The sequence below is a fragment of the Colobus angolensis genome, unplaced genomic scaffold (assembly GCF_000951035.1).
Source record: "Colobus angolensis palliatus isolate OR3802 unplaced genomic scaffold, Cang.pa_1.0 Scaffold8, whole genome shotgun sequence".
NCBI classification, from domain to species: Eukaryota; Metazoa; Chordata; class Mammalia; order Primates; family Cercopithecidae; genus Colobus; species Colobus angolensis.
This window is the reverse complement of record NW_012121820.1, coordinates 17383576-17394879: the sequence shown is the minus strand read 5'-3', so window position 1 is coordinate 17394879 and position 11304 is coordinate 17383576. Positions and strand designations below refer to the sequence as shown.

Here is an 11304-nt window from a genome sequence, read left to right as displayed (position 1 = left end):
TTTTTTTTTTTTTTTTTCCCGAGACAGAGTCTCACTCTGTCACCCAGGCAGGAGTGCAGTGGCACCATCTCGGCTCACTGGAACTTCTGCCTTCCAGGTTCAAATGATTCTCCTGCCTCAGCCTCCTGAGTAGCTGGGATTACAGTCATGTGCCACCACACCTGGCTATTTTTTGTATTTTTAATAGAGACGGAGTTCTGCCATGTTGCCCAGGTTGCTCTTGAACTCCTGGCCTCGAGTATCTGCCTGCCTTGGCCTTTGCCTTTCAAAGTGCTGGGATTACAGGCCTGAGCCTCCACATTGATAACCATGATCCCTCTGATTTCTCCCATCTCTCTGTCCCCTTTTAGAACTCTGATAGATGCATGTTCTTTCTCTTCCATGTCTCTGAATCTCTTTTTAGTAGTTTGTCTTTTTAAATACTTAGTCCCTACTTCTGTTTGTAAAAAGATAAGGTACCCAGGTACAGTCTTATATAATAATTTTTTAGGAAAGACTCCCTTTTATTCCCACACTTTAAGCCAGGCACAGGTCCCCACTGTCTACCCTGGGGGGCTCATTTTATTCCCCCCAGCTTAACTATTTGTTTAAAATAAATATTTTGTTCTGTTCATGGGGCAGCTGAAGCACTTTGTACCTGGAGCCTTTCAGCCCTCCTCTCCCTGTAGGGCTCTGCTACTCAGCACAAGTCCTCAGCAGGGTTGAACCTCTCTGTGACCTCCAGTGTGGCCTTGTTTCTGTGATGGCCTGATTTTCCTCCTGCTCTAGTTCCAGAGCCCCCGTTTTATCTCCTTCCATTGTCTTACTGTCTCTGCTTTGAATTATTTTACATATTCATGGATAAATGTTACCATTTTCATCTATTCCCTGGCAGCAATTCCTGGTAAGTATTCATGTGCCATTTGCTGTTCCTGTAATATCTTTAACTCCTGTGTCAGTTCCCTTTTAATTAGTAATTTCTTAATGAGGCAAATTCTTCCTTGATGAGCTCTTGTAAGTAGATCATTATGAGATGAGGGCCAGGACTGTGTCCCAGGCCAGCAGGAATTATATGTGGGAATAGGGTGGGAATGGGTGCCTGGGAGAGTTCTATCAGGCTTTTCTTCTCCACAGGCAACTACAGGGCTGCTGACAATGCAGGGCCTCGCCAACCCTGTCATTCTCCTTGTTGCTGGCTAGGTTCAGGAAAGCTCTTGCTGCAGTCCACACTCTTTGTTGTTTTGTTTTGGAGACAGGGTCTTGCTCTGTCATCCAGGCTGGAGGAATGCAGTGGTACCATCATAGCTCACTGCAGCCTTGAAACCCTGGGTTCAAACCAGCATAGAGACAGGGTTCCACTTTGTTGCCCAGGCTGTCTTGAACTCCTGGGCTCAAGTGATCCTCCTGCCTCAAGCCTCCTAAAGTACTAGGATTATAGGTGTGAGCCACCATGCCCAAGCCTCCTTTTTTAATTTCAAGTAAGTAATTTTAATTTCAAATAAAATTGGGTGTGCTACTTTTTGATTTTTGAGATGGAGTCTTACTCTGCCACCCAAGCTGGAGTGTAGTGGGCGTGATCTTGGCTTGCTGCAACCTCCGCCTCCCAGGTTCAGAGTCTCCTGTCTCGGCCTCCTGACTAGCTGGGATTACAGGCATGGGCCACCACGCCTGAAGAATTTTTGTATTTTTAGTAGAGACAGGGTTTTACCGTGTTGGCCAGGCTGGTCTCCAACCCCTGATCTTGAGATCCACCCACCTCAGCCTCCCTCTTGTTTACTTTGTTTGCTTTTCAGTGATTTCTAAGGGGGTTGGGGATGGGTAGCATTGTCTTTATGCCAGCACCTTTTGTGTGTGTGGTGGGAGGTGGGGGCAAGGTCTCACTTTGTCACTCAGGCTGGAGTACATGCTGTCACGACAGCTCACTGCAGCCTCAACCTACCTGGTTCCAGTGATCCTCCCAAGTAGCTGGGGCTACAGGCACATGCTACCATGTCTGGCTAATTTTTGTATTTTCTGTAGAGATGGGCTTTTACCACGTGGCCTAGGCCTCTCAAAGTGCCCGGCTGTGCCAGTACTTTATGATTTTTTGAGGCAGGGGGCCTCACTCTGTCACGCAGGCTGGAGTACAGTGGCATGGTCCAAGCTCACCACAGCCTCTGCCTCCCAGGTGGCTGGGACCACAGATGAGCCCCAGTGCGCCCAGCTAATTCTTTCTATTTTTGTTGGGGACCTCCTGCCTCCCTAAGTACTGGGATTACAGGTATGAGCCACTATGCCTGGCTGATGCCAGCACTTTAAAACTGGAAGTCACAGTACAAGATCAACCTTGTATTCCTGGGTTAAATACTTCTCAATTAGGATGTTTATTTTTTACAGTTCTTCTGATAGATCCTATTTGTTTATACTTTAAGACTCCTACATTTATGTTAGTGAAAGTGGTCCATTCTTGGCATGTCCTATCTGCTGTCAGAGTTCCTAAAGCAAGTTGCATCATTTTCCATGTTTATTTAATCTCTGGAACAGAATATAAAAAAAAGGGATTTCCTGTTCCTTGAAAGTTTTTAATACCTCAGCTGTAAAACTTAGACCTAGTTCCTTTTCTGAGAAGAGTTCTGCTTCAGTTTCTTAAAAATATTTGAGTCTAATCAAATTTTTTATTTTTTAATTTTTTATTTTTTTTTTAAAGACTGAGTCTCGCTCTGTCACCCAGGCTGGAGTGCAATGGCGCAATCTCGGCTCACTGTAACCTCCGCCCCCTGGGTTCAAATGATTCTCCTGCCTCAGCCTCCTGAGTAGCTGGGATTATAGGCACCTGCCATTATGCCTGGCTAATTTTTGTGTATTCGTAGAGACGGGGTTCCATCATGCTGCCCAGGCTGGTCTTTAACTCCCAACCTCAGGTGATCCGCCTCAGTCTCCCAAAGTGCTGGGATTACAAGCGTGAGCCACTGTACCGGGCCTCTATTTCTTCTTAAGACCTTCTTATGTTTTTCTGGAAAATGTTTTACATTTATGCTCAGTTTTCATATTTGTTGCCATAAAATATCCTCAGGAAATGGGATGGGGTTCACTTTATATCGTTTGTGTTTTTCTCAATGAGAATGGACTAATGTGTAGGTAAAAAGAAGACCACCACCATCATGAAATAATGAGTTCTACCTTAAGGGAGTGCAGGGGGAGATCAAAAGCATGATGCCGTCCCCACAAACGCTGTGCTGTGCTAAACCAGTCTTCCCACCCTCTGCTTCTCAGTCTTAGGAAAAGTCCTCAGTGCGGTGGGCAGTGCCCAGCTACTGATGTCCCAGAAATTCCAGCAGTTCCGGGGCCTCTGTGAGCAAAACTTGGTGAGTGTGATTCTTCTTCCTCCACAGCAGGGCTTCCGGCCTTTGGCTGCCCACTGCACTCCGCCAGCCCCGCAAAGCCTCTGTGCCCTCCTCTGTAACACAAACAGTGCGGCTTCCTCATGGGGTTGGAAGGACAGTGGCAATGTGTGTCAGTGTCTAGCACAAGAAAGGGGGTGAGAGCGGCCCTATCAGATCTCTTATACCTTTCCATGTTGAAACAGCCACACGGATGATAGTCAATTAGCACTGGTTTATTTATCTAAAATATATTCTGTATCGGCCAGTCGTGGGGCTCACGCCTATAATCCCAGCACTTGGGAGGCTGAGGCAGGCAGATCACCTGAGGTCAGGAGTTCAAGACCACCAGCCTGACCAACATGGAGAAACCTCGTCTCTACTAAAATACAAAATTAGCCGGGCGTGGTGGTGCGTGCCTGTAATCCCAGCTACTCGGGAGGCTGAGACAGGAGAATCGCTTGAACCCGGGAGGCGGAGGCTGTGGTGAGCTGAGATTGTGCCATTGCACTCCAACCTGGGCAACAAGAGTGAAACTCCATCTCAAAAATTATATCTATATACACGTATATATATGTATATTTTTTCTGTATCTAAGAAGACATTCAAGGTAAAAGGTAAAAACTAAAGAAATACCACTGCTGAGATTGGTGGCTTGGCTTTCTCCCTCCCTCTTACCTGTTAGGAGGGCTGGCCCTGCTGGAGTCAAAAGCAGTGTCCTGGGCTGTTCTGCCTGTGGGAATCTGTGTGCTCCCAGTGGGACGCAGTGGAGAGTGTTTGTCTCTAAGACCTACAGAGACCTGGGGGTTGCATTGTCATGGAACAGAGTGACACGAGGGAGACAACACGGACTCTGTGATCTTCCCCACCTGGGAGTGAATGGGGCAATCGGTGTCACTCACACCATGGCCAAAAACTTATATTTCTTCCCTGCAAAACAACTGTCTGCCTGGCATACATTAGGGACAGGAGTGCTCTCCTCACCACAGCCCTATATATAGGCTATCCCCAAGCTATAGGCTATCCCCAAGGATCTCCACCACTAAGGCTGGTGCTGACCAGAACTGGATTAGATTCATTCATACAGATACTGACCCGGACACTAGGCCTCAAGAGCCCCCTCAGGTGCTGGTGGGGCCAGAGGAAACATGCTTCAGCAGGGCGCGGTGGGGGAGAGCGGAGACGGGGTTCGGGGGAGCAGGACAAGCCTCTGCTGAGCCCGCCCCACTGATCCCCATCTGGCCCACAGAACCCTGATGCCAACCCACGCCCCACAGCCCAGGACCTGGCAGGGTTCTGGGACCTGCTACAGCTGTCCATCGAGGACATCAGCATGAAGTTCGATGAACTCTACCACCTCAAGGCCAACAGCTGGCAGCTGGTGGAGACCCCCGAGAAGAGGAAGGTGAGCATGGAGCAGTGCGGAGGGGAAGTCCAGGGACAAATTCCTGGTCGGCAATAACGCTGCCCACATCGGTCAGTGCTGCTTGGCTCCCTTCTCCGTGTGTCGTCTTTGAGCTGGGGGCTCACGTCCATCACTGCGTGGGGTCCATGCTTGGCACTTGTCTAGCATGCCGCTTGCTCCGTATAGTTGAGGCTGCCCCTGAAGCATGTGTCCTGCCCTGCATGTCCAGAAAAGGGGGTCCTGGGAGAGGCATGCCCACAGCCTCAATCACGTTATAACAGAGGCGGCAGCAAAATGGTCCCTTCTCCTGGGGCCCTGCTGCCAGGAGTCCTGGGGTCTGGAGCCAGTTCTGTGACCTCGTGGTAGCCAGCCTCTTCCCTGAGGCCTCCTTCTGCAAACCAGCAGAACCAGTGACCCCTATTGAACCATGGCCCTGTCTACTCCCTAGAATAGCCTGTAAAATGGGACCCGAAGCCCTAAATTTAAGTCTCTGACTGTCCTCGGGCTAGCTCCTGCCTGAGTCTCAAGCTCCTGGTGGTTCAACATAAGGGTGGACACGGGGATCTGCCCATCCTGCTGCTTGAGCACCTTCGGCGTCTAGGCTTGCTTTCCGTTCCTGTGCCTTGTGCTCTTCCCACTGTCATCGCTTCTCGTGGCTTCCTGATTCCAAGTGTGTGTTGCTTGTGCCCAATGCGGGGAAGCTGGGGTGGAGACTCCAGCTGCCAGCATATGGTGGGGGTAGTGCCACACAAAACGTGGCACCTTTATTTTATTTTTGTTCCCTCCTCACTGTCTCACTAAAGGAAGAGAAGAAACCACCCCCTCCGGTCCCGAAGAAGCCAGCCAAATCCAAGCCGGCAGTGAGCCGTGACAAGGCCTCAGACGCCAGCGACAAGCAGCGCCAGGAGGCCCGCAAGAGACTCCTGGCGGCGAAGCGGGCAGCTTCTGTGCGGCAGAACTCAGCCACCGAGAGCGCGGACAGCATCGAGATTTATGTCCCGGAGGCCCAGACCAGGCTCTGAGACCGTGCAGGAAGAAAGAAATGATTTTAAATCATTAAAACCACAAAAACTAAGTGTGAATGGAACAGTTTTCTCAACCTTTGCTGTGGTTATTCTGTCTAGAGACCCTGAGCCAACTTTCAAATTGACGCATACAAGGGCTCGCATTTGGCTTTTTTGGGTCCCTCCCAGCTTTAGGTTATGAAAATTTTACTCACAAAAAAAATCAACAAAAATCACGAAACTAGAAAACTTGTTTTTCCTCTTGCTGGCCGTGGTGGACTAGATAGATGGACGTCGGCAACTCCCGGCTCAGCCTCCAGACTGCGGTCTTTTTACTCCTTCTATCTGATGAGAACTCACACTAGCTTGTTTACAAGATGACGACAGTCCAAGGGCAGCCTTGGGCACCTGCCATGTTCCCTCCTTCTTTCCCCGGCTACCCCCTGCTCTGACCTTGGATTTTCATTATGTTTTTCTCTTTTCCCTTCAGAGCTCACACAGTGGTCACCATTGTGGCAAGCGGCTTTCTGGGTCTCAGCCCTCTCTGCGGTTTGAGGGCCCAGAGGACAGAGAGATGGACACGCGTCCCCTCCCTCCCCCGCCAAGTGCTCACACACAACCTCACGCGCGCACACACACGCAGATGGAGGCGCCTCACTGGGAGGTGCCCGCCAGGCCTGGGCAGTGTCAGGCAGGACTCACCGCTGAGCAGATGAGGGAGGTTTTAGTCTTGGAGGGGGATATGAGACGAAGCCACAGTTATCACACTCCAGACTCCCGCCTTTTTATTCTCTCCAGCCCCTTCTTCCTTCAGCAAAATCTAGGACTCAGAGTGGCTTCCAAGGGGCTGTCTGTCCTCAGCCGCGCCTGTGTCTGGTGCCCGAGGGGCGGGCGGCGGTGTCTGTATGTATGTGTACATATGCACATAGGCCTCAGAGTGTATATTTAACAAGCGCCCATCTGCTCACCCATGCCCGCCCAGCGCCGCCGCCGCTGGCTCTCGGGGCACCTGGCAGGAGGCGGGTGTGTGAATAGCATATATTTTTACATGTACTATATCTAGGTGTGTGTACAAGTGTGTGTAAAAATACATACCTTGTGTGTAAGCAGCCCTCTTTTATTTTTCGTCTCCACCCCCTCCCCCTACTCCCAAGGGCCCATCTGCCCAGCCTCTGAGTTTTCTTTTTTTTTTTTTTACCCCAATTATCCTTCTCTCTCTCCTGCCCCCCAATCCCACTCCCAGGGTGTCACGAGCCCTGAGCTGCAATGGCCTGGGCCTGCAGGGCGGGGTGGGGGAGGGCAGGGGCTCAGCCCCGAAGCCAGCTCAGTACCCGAGGGGCTGCTCTACGCTGTGTATGCGCCTCTCTGGCATCCGAGACATCCTCTTGGCTGGCGCTTGCTGCAGGGGGGACTCCCCCAGGTGAACCAAGGGCCTGCTCCGGGGCCCTTTTCCAGCTTGGCCGCCGTCTGTGACCTTGGGCAAGTCACTTGACCTCTGTGTGCCTCAACTTCCTCCTCTGTAAAACGGGGACAGTCCCTGCCCCTCCCTACCTCACAGGCATGTTGTGAGAATAAATGAGGTAACGTGTACCAAGGGCTTGTGGCATTATTGCAGGGGGATGAACAGAGGGGGCCCAGGAAACTGAGCCAGAGCCCTCCCAAAAGGCAGCTCTGTGGAGACAGCCTGATGCGAGTGCCAGCCAGGATGCCAGCTGTCACATGCCAGCTCTGTGATCTGGGGCAGGAAGACGTGGCTGACAGTCCCCTCTCCCGAAAATGAGTGTGCACTTACCAGCTTCCTGTTTGAAATAAACTCTTGAAAGATGCTATCACAGGAGCGAGGATAGGCTGATAAAGACCACCCTAGGCCGGGTGCGGTGGCTCAAGCCTGTAATCCCAGCACTTTGGGAGGCCGAGACGGGCGGATCACGAGGTCAGGAGATCGAGACCATCCTGGCTAACACGGTGAAACCCCGTCTCTACTAAAAAATACAAAAAACCAGCCGGGCGAGATGGCGGGTGCCTGTAGTCCCAGCTACTCGGGAGGCTGAGGCAGGGGAATGGCGTAAACCCGGGAGGCGGAGCTTGCAGTGAGCTGAGATCCGGCCACTGCTCTCCAGCCTGGGCGACAGAGTGAGACTCCGTCTCAAAAAAAAAAAAAAAGACCACCCTAGAGGACAGTTTACACTCCCCACAGATCCAGTCTGCACATTCTCCAGGGCGGGGTACTCAGTATCCCCCTGCCTTGCAGCTGCTTCCATTCTGTCGGTTGCAAGCCCTGAGTGCATCTCCAGAACACCTCTACAGGCCCAGTGCTGGGGCAGAGCTCACTCTGGTGAGGGAGACACTGAACGTGACAGACAAGGTCAAGTCAACGACAGGTGGTGAAAAACAAGACGCAGCAGAATGAGGCTGCAGGACCCCGCAGTACAACCGCCAAACCCAGCCTGGGCAGGAGTGTTCTGGTAGAGACTGGAAGGATGAGTGGGTAGCCAGCTTTGGGGGAGTTTGGGGGAGAGAACGGCACCCAGTCCACACAGAAGCAGGAGGTGCCGAGCCCTGGTGGTAGGAACATGCCTTTTTTTTTTTTTTTTTTTTTTTTTTTTTTTTGAGACAGTCTTTGTCACCCAGGCTGGAGCACAGTGGCGCGATCTTGGCTCACTGCAACCCCCACCTCCTGGGTTTCCAGGGTTCAAGCAATTCTGCCTCAGCCTACCGAGTAGCTGGGATTACAGGCGCCTGCCATCATGCCTGGCTAATTTTTATATTTTTAGTAGAGATGGGGTTTCACCCTGTTGGCCAGGCTGGTCTTGAACTCCTGACCTCAGGATCAGCCCCCATCGGCCTCCCAAAGTGCTGGGATTAGAGGTGTGAGCCACCGCACCTGGCCGGAACATGCCTTTTAGGAAGTTCTCTGGCCAAGCTCTGGAGCCATAGATTCCTGGTCTCCTCCCTTGACCCAACCCAGCCACGAAGCTCGTGACCTCAGGCCCAGTGGATGCACAGACCCTGCCTTCCCAGCAGCTTTGTTCAGGCTGCCTGGCCCTCCCCAGAGAGGTCCCTGGGAGCCCATCCCAACTGTGGCCAGACCGCAATACACCTGTTAGTGGTGACAGAGCATCTGGTGACCACAGGTGGCTCAGATTAACTCCGGGGCTGGCACCTTCCCAGACCTACCCCTACCCTGAGACCCAGCTGGGGGTGACTTGAAGGGTAAGTGAAGAGGTTTCCAGTTGCATCAGGCATTGAAGCAGAAGTTCAGGGGTGCAGCCAGCAGCCGGCTCTCCCGGATGGGCCATGGGGACTAGGGATGGACCCTAAGCCTTTCAGAGCCTGCTTCTCCTGTGGCAGGGGAAGGGACTTGAGGGTTAGATTAGGGTCTCAGGAGGGATCCTGCACTCTATTAAGCACAAGATGGGGTAGGGGTGTCTGATGTACAGAATCTGGACCCCCACGCCCAGCCTTCCTGGCACAGCAGTGGAGAAGATGCCCCCTCCATTGAACGAACAGTATAATAATGAACACATACCCGGCGGCCAGAGTCACCAATTACCGATATTTCGCTCATATGGGCATTATCCCTCTCGGATACATACACATCGTTTTCCCCGCGAGCCATCTGAGTGTCAGTGGCATACACTGATATTTCACTGCAAAACACATCACGCAACTCCCAGGCACAAGGACGTTCCTGCACAACCACACCACCATCACCACCCTCAAACTTAAGAATGTTCCAGGGAGGCCCTCCTTTACCCAGGAGAGCACCCAGTGCACATATTAATACGGCCTAAAGCACAGTCCATACGCCAGGTGCCCTCACAACCTTGTCCCTTACACCTTTTCCCTTTTATCCATCCAGGATCCCATTAAGGATCAGTCACTGCTTTCAGTTACCATGGCTGTCTGGTTTTTTTTCTTTTTTTAGACAGGGTCTCACTCTGCCGCCCAGGCCAAAGTGCAATGAATGGTGTGATCATGGCTCACTGCAGCCTCAACCAACTGGGCTCAATCAATCCTCCTGCCTCAGCTTCCCAAGTAGCTGGGACCACAGGTACATGCCACCATGCCCAGCTAATTTTAAAATGTTTCGTAGAGATGGAGTCTCAGTTTGCTGCCCAGGCTGGTCTCAAACTCCTGGGCTCAAGTGATTCTCCCGCCTTGGCCTCCCAAAGTGCTGGGATCACAGGTGTGAGCCAACGTGCCAGGCCACCATGTCCTTCTAGTCCTTCTAGTCTCTTTACAAATCAAAATTTCCCTACTTTGTTGGTTTTGTTTTTCGAGATGTTGATGGTGTTATATTTATTTATTTTTTTCATGGGTTTTTTTGGTTTATTTTGTTTGTTTTGAGACAGAGTCTCGCTGCGACACCCAGGCTGGAGTGCAGTGGCGTGATCTTGGCTCACAGCAACCTCTACCTCCTGGGTTCAAGTGATTATCCTGCCTCTGCCTCCCAAGTAGCTGGGATTACAGGCATGAGCCACCTCGCCTGGCTAATTTTTGTATTTTTAGCAGAGACGGGGTTTCACCACATTGGCTAGGCTGGTTTCAAACTCCTGACCTCACGTGCTCCACCTGCCTCGGCCTCCCAAAGTGCTGGGATTATAGGCATGAGCCAGGCTGAAATGTTGGTGTTTTTGAAGTATCCAAGCACACTCTATAGAATGGTGCACCATCTGGGTTTATGTTTTCTCATGGCCAGATTCAGATTAAATCGTTTTCACAAAAATATGACTTAGATGATGTCCCATGTCCTTCTACCTTGTTCCATCAGGGACGCATTTGTCACTTCAGGGAAAGGCTGACAGCAACTTCCCAGAGACGCTGGGAATGAGTCCTCAGCTTCTGTGTTTCCAAAGCCTAGTCCTTGAGGAAACAGGGGACCAGGACAGGGACAGACAGGAAGCGCCCTCCTAAAGGCTGCAGGATATGACCACAGAGGTGGCAGAGGGGACAGGAGACTGTCAGCCTCCTGTGGGTCCCTGAGAACCCTACATGGCCCAGGTTTCCCTTATAGAACCCCAAGCTCCCCAGGGTTGCATGTTTCCATAGTCAGCACAGAGAAGGCTCAGCTACCACCGGGAACAGCACTGGGTGCCCAGACCTTATAGACAGGACAGTAGGACAAAGCTACTGTCACCAGGAGCCTGATGGCCAAGTACCACGTGGAGCCTGCATGGGCAAATGCTGTGGAGGACAGACCCACGGAGATGAGATTTCTAGCACCAGCAGTGGAATGGGCTTTACGACAGAAATTCTAACAGTCTCCTGCCCATCTGAATCTGTGGCTGATCTGAAAGCTGGTGTGGTCTCTGCTGCCGCCCCTGGCCCTACCATATGGTGGCCACGGGAATTTTTTTTTTTTTTTTTTTTTTTTTGAGACAAAGAGTCTTGCTCTCTTGCCCAGGCCAGAGTGCGGTGGCGTGATCTTGGCCCACTGCAAGCTCTGCCTCCCGGGTTCATGCCATTCTCCTGCCTCAGTCTCCCGAGCAGCTGGGACTACAGGCACCCACCACCATGCCCGGCTAATTTTCTTTCTTTCTTTCTTTCTTTCTTT

At 51.6% G+C, this 11304-nt stretch overlaps 1 protein-coding gene and 1 long non-coding RNA gene across 3 annotated transcripts in view; one reads left to right on the top strand and one right to left on the bottom strand.

Annotated features, from left to right (window-relative positions):
• The window catches only part of DLGAP4 (discs, large (Drosophila) homolog-associated protein 4), a 171533-nt gene extending 164195 nt beyond the window's left edge, over positions 1-7338 (top strand). For both annotated transcript variants that reach the window (XM_011929110.1, XM_011929109.1), the window contains exons 10-12: positions 3232-3323; positions 4588-4743; positions 5547-7338. In XM_011929110.1, the coding sequence (XP_011784500.1) occupies positions 3232-3323; positions 4588-4743; positions 5547-5765 (467 nt within the window). In that variant the 3' untranslated portion in view covers positions 5766-7338. The remainder of the gene's footprint in view (positions 1-3231; positions 3324-4587; positions 4744-5546) is intronic.
• Positions 1-11304, bottom strand: part of LOC105502534 — a 78360-nt gene that overhangs the window by 19414 nt on the left and 47642 nt on the right. The gene's annotated exons all lie outside the window — the stretch shown is intronic.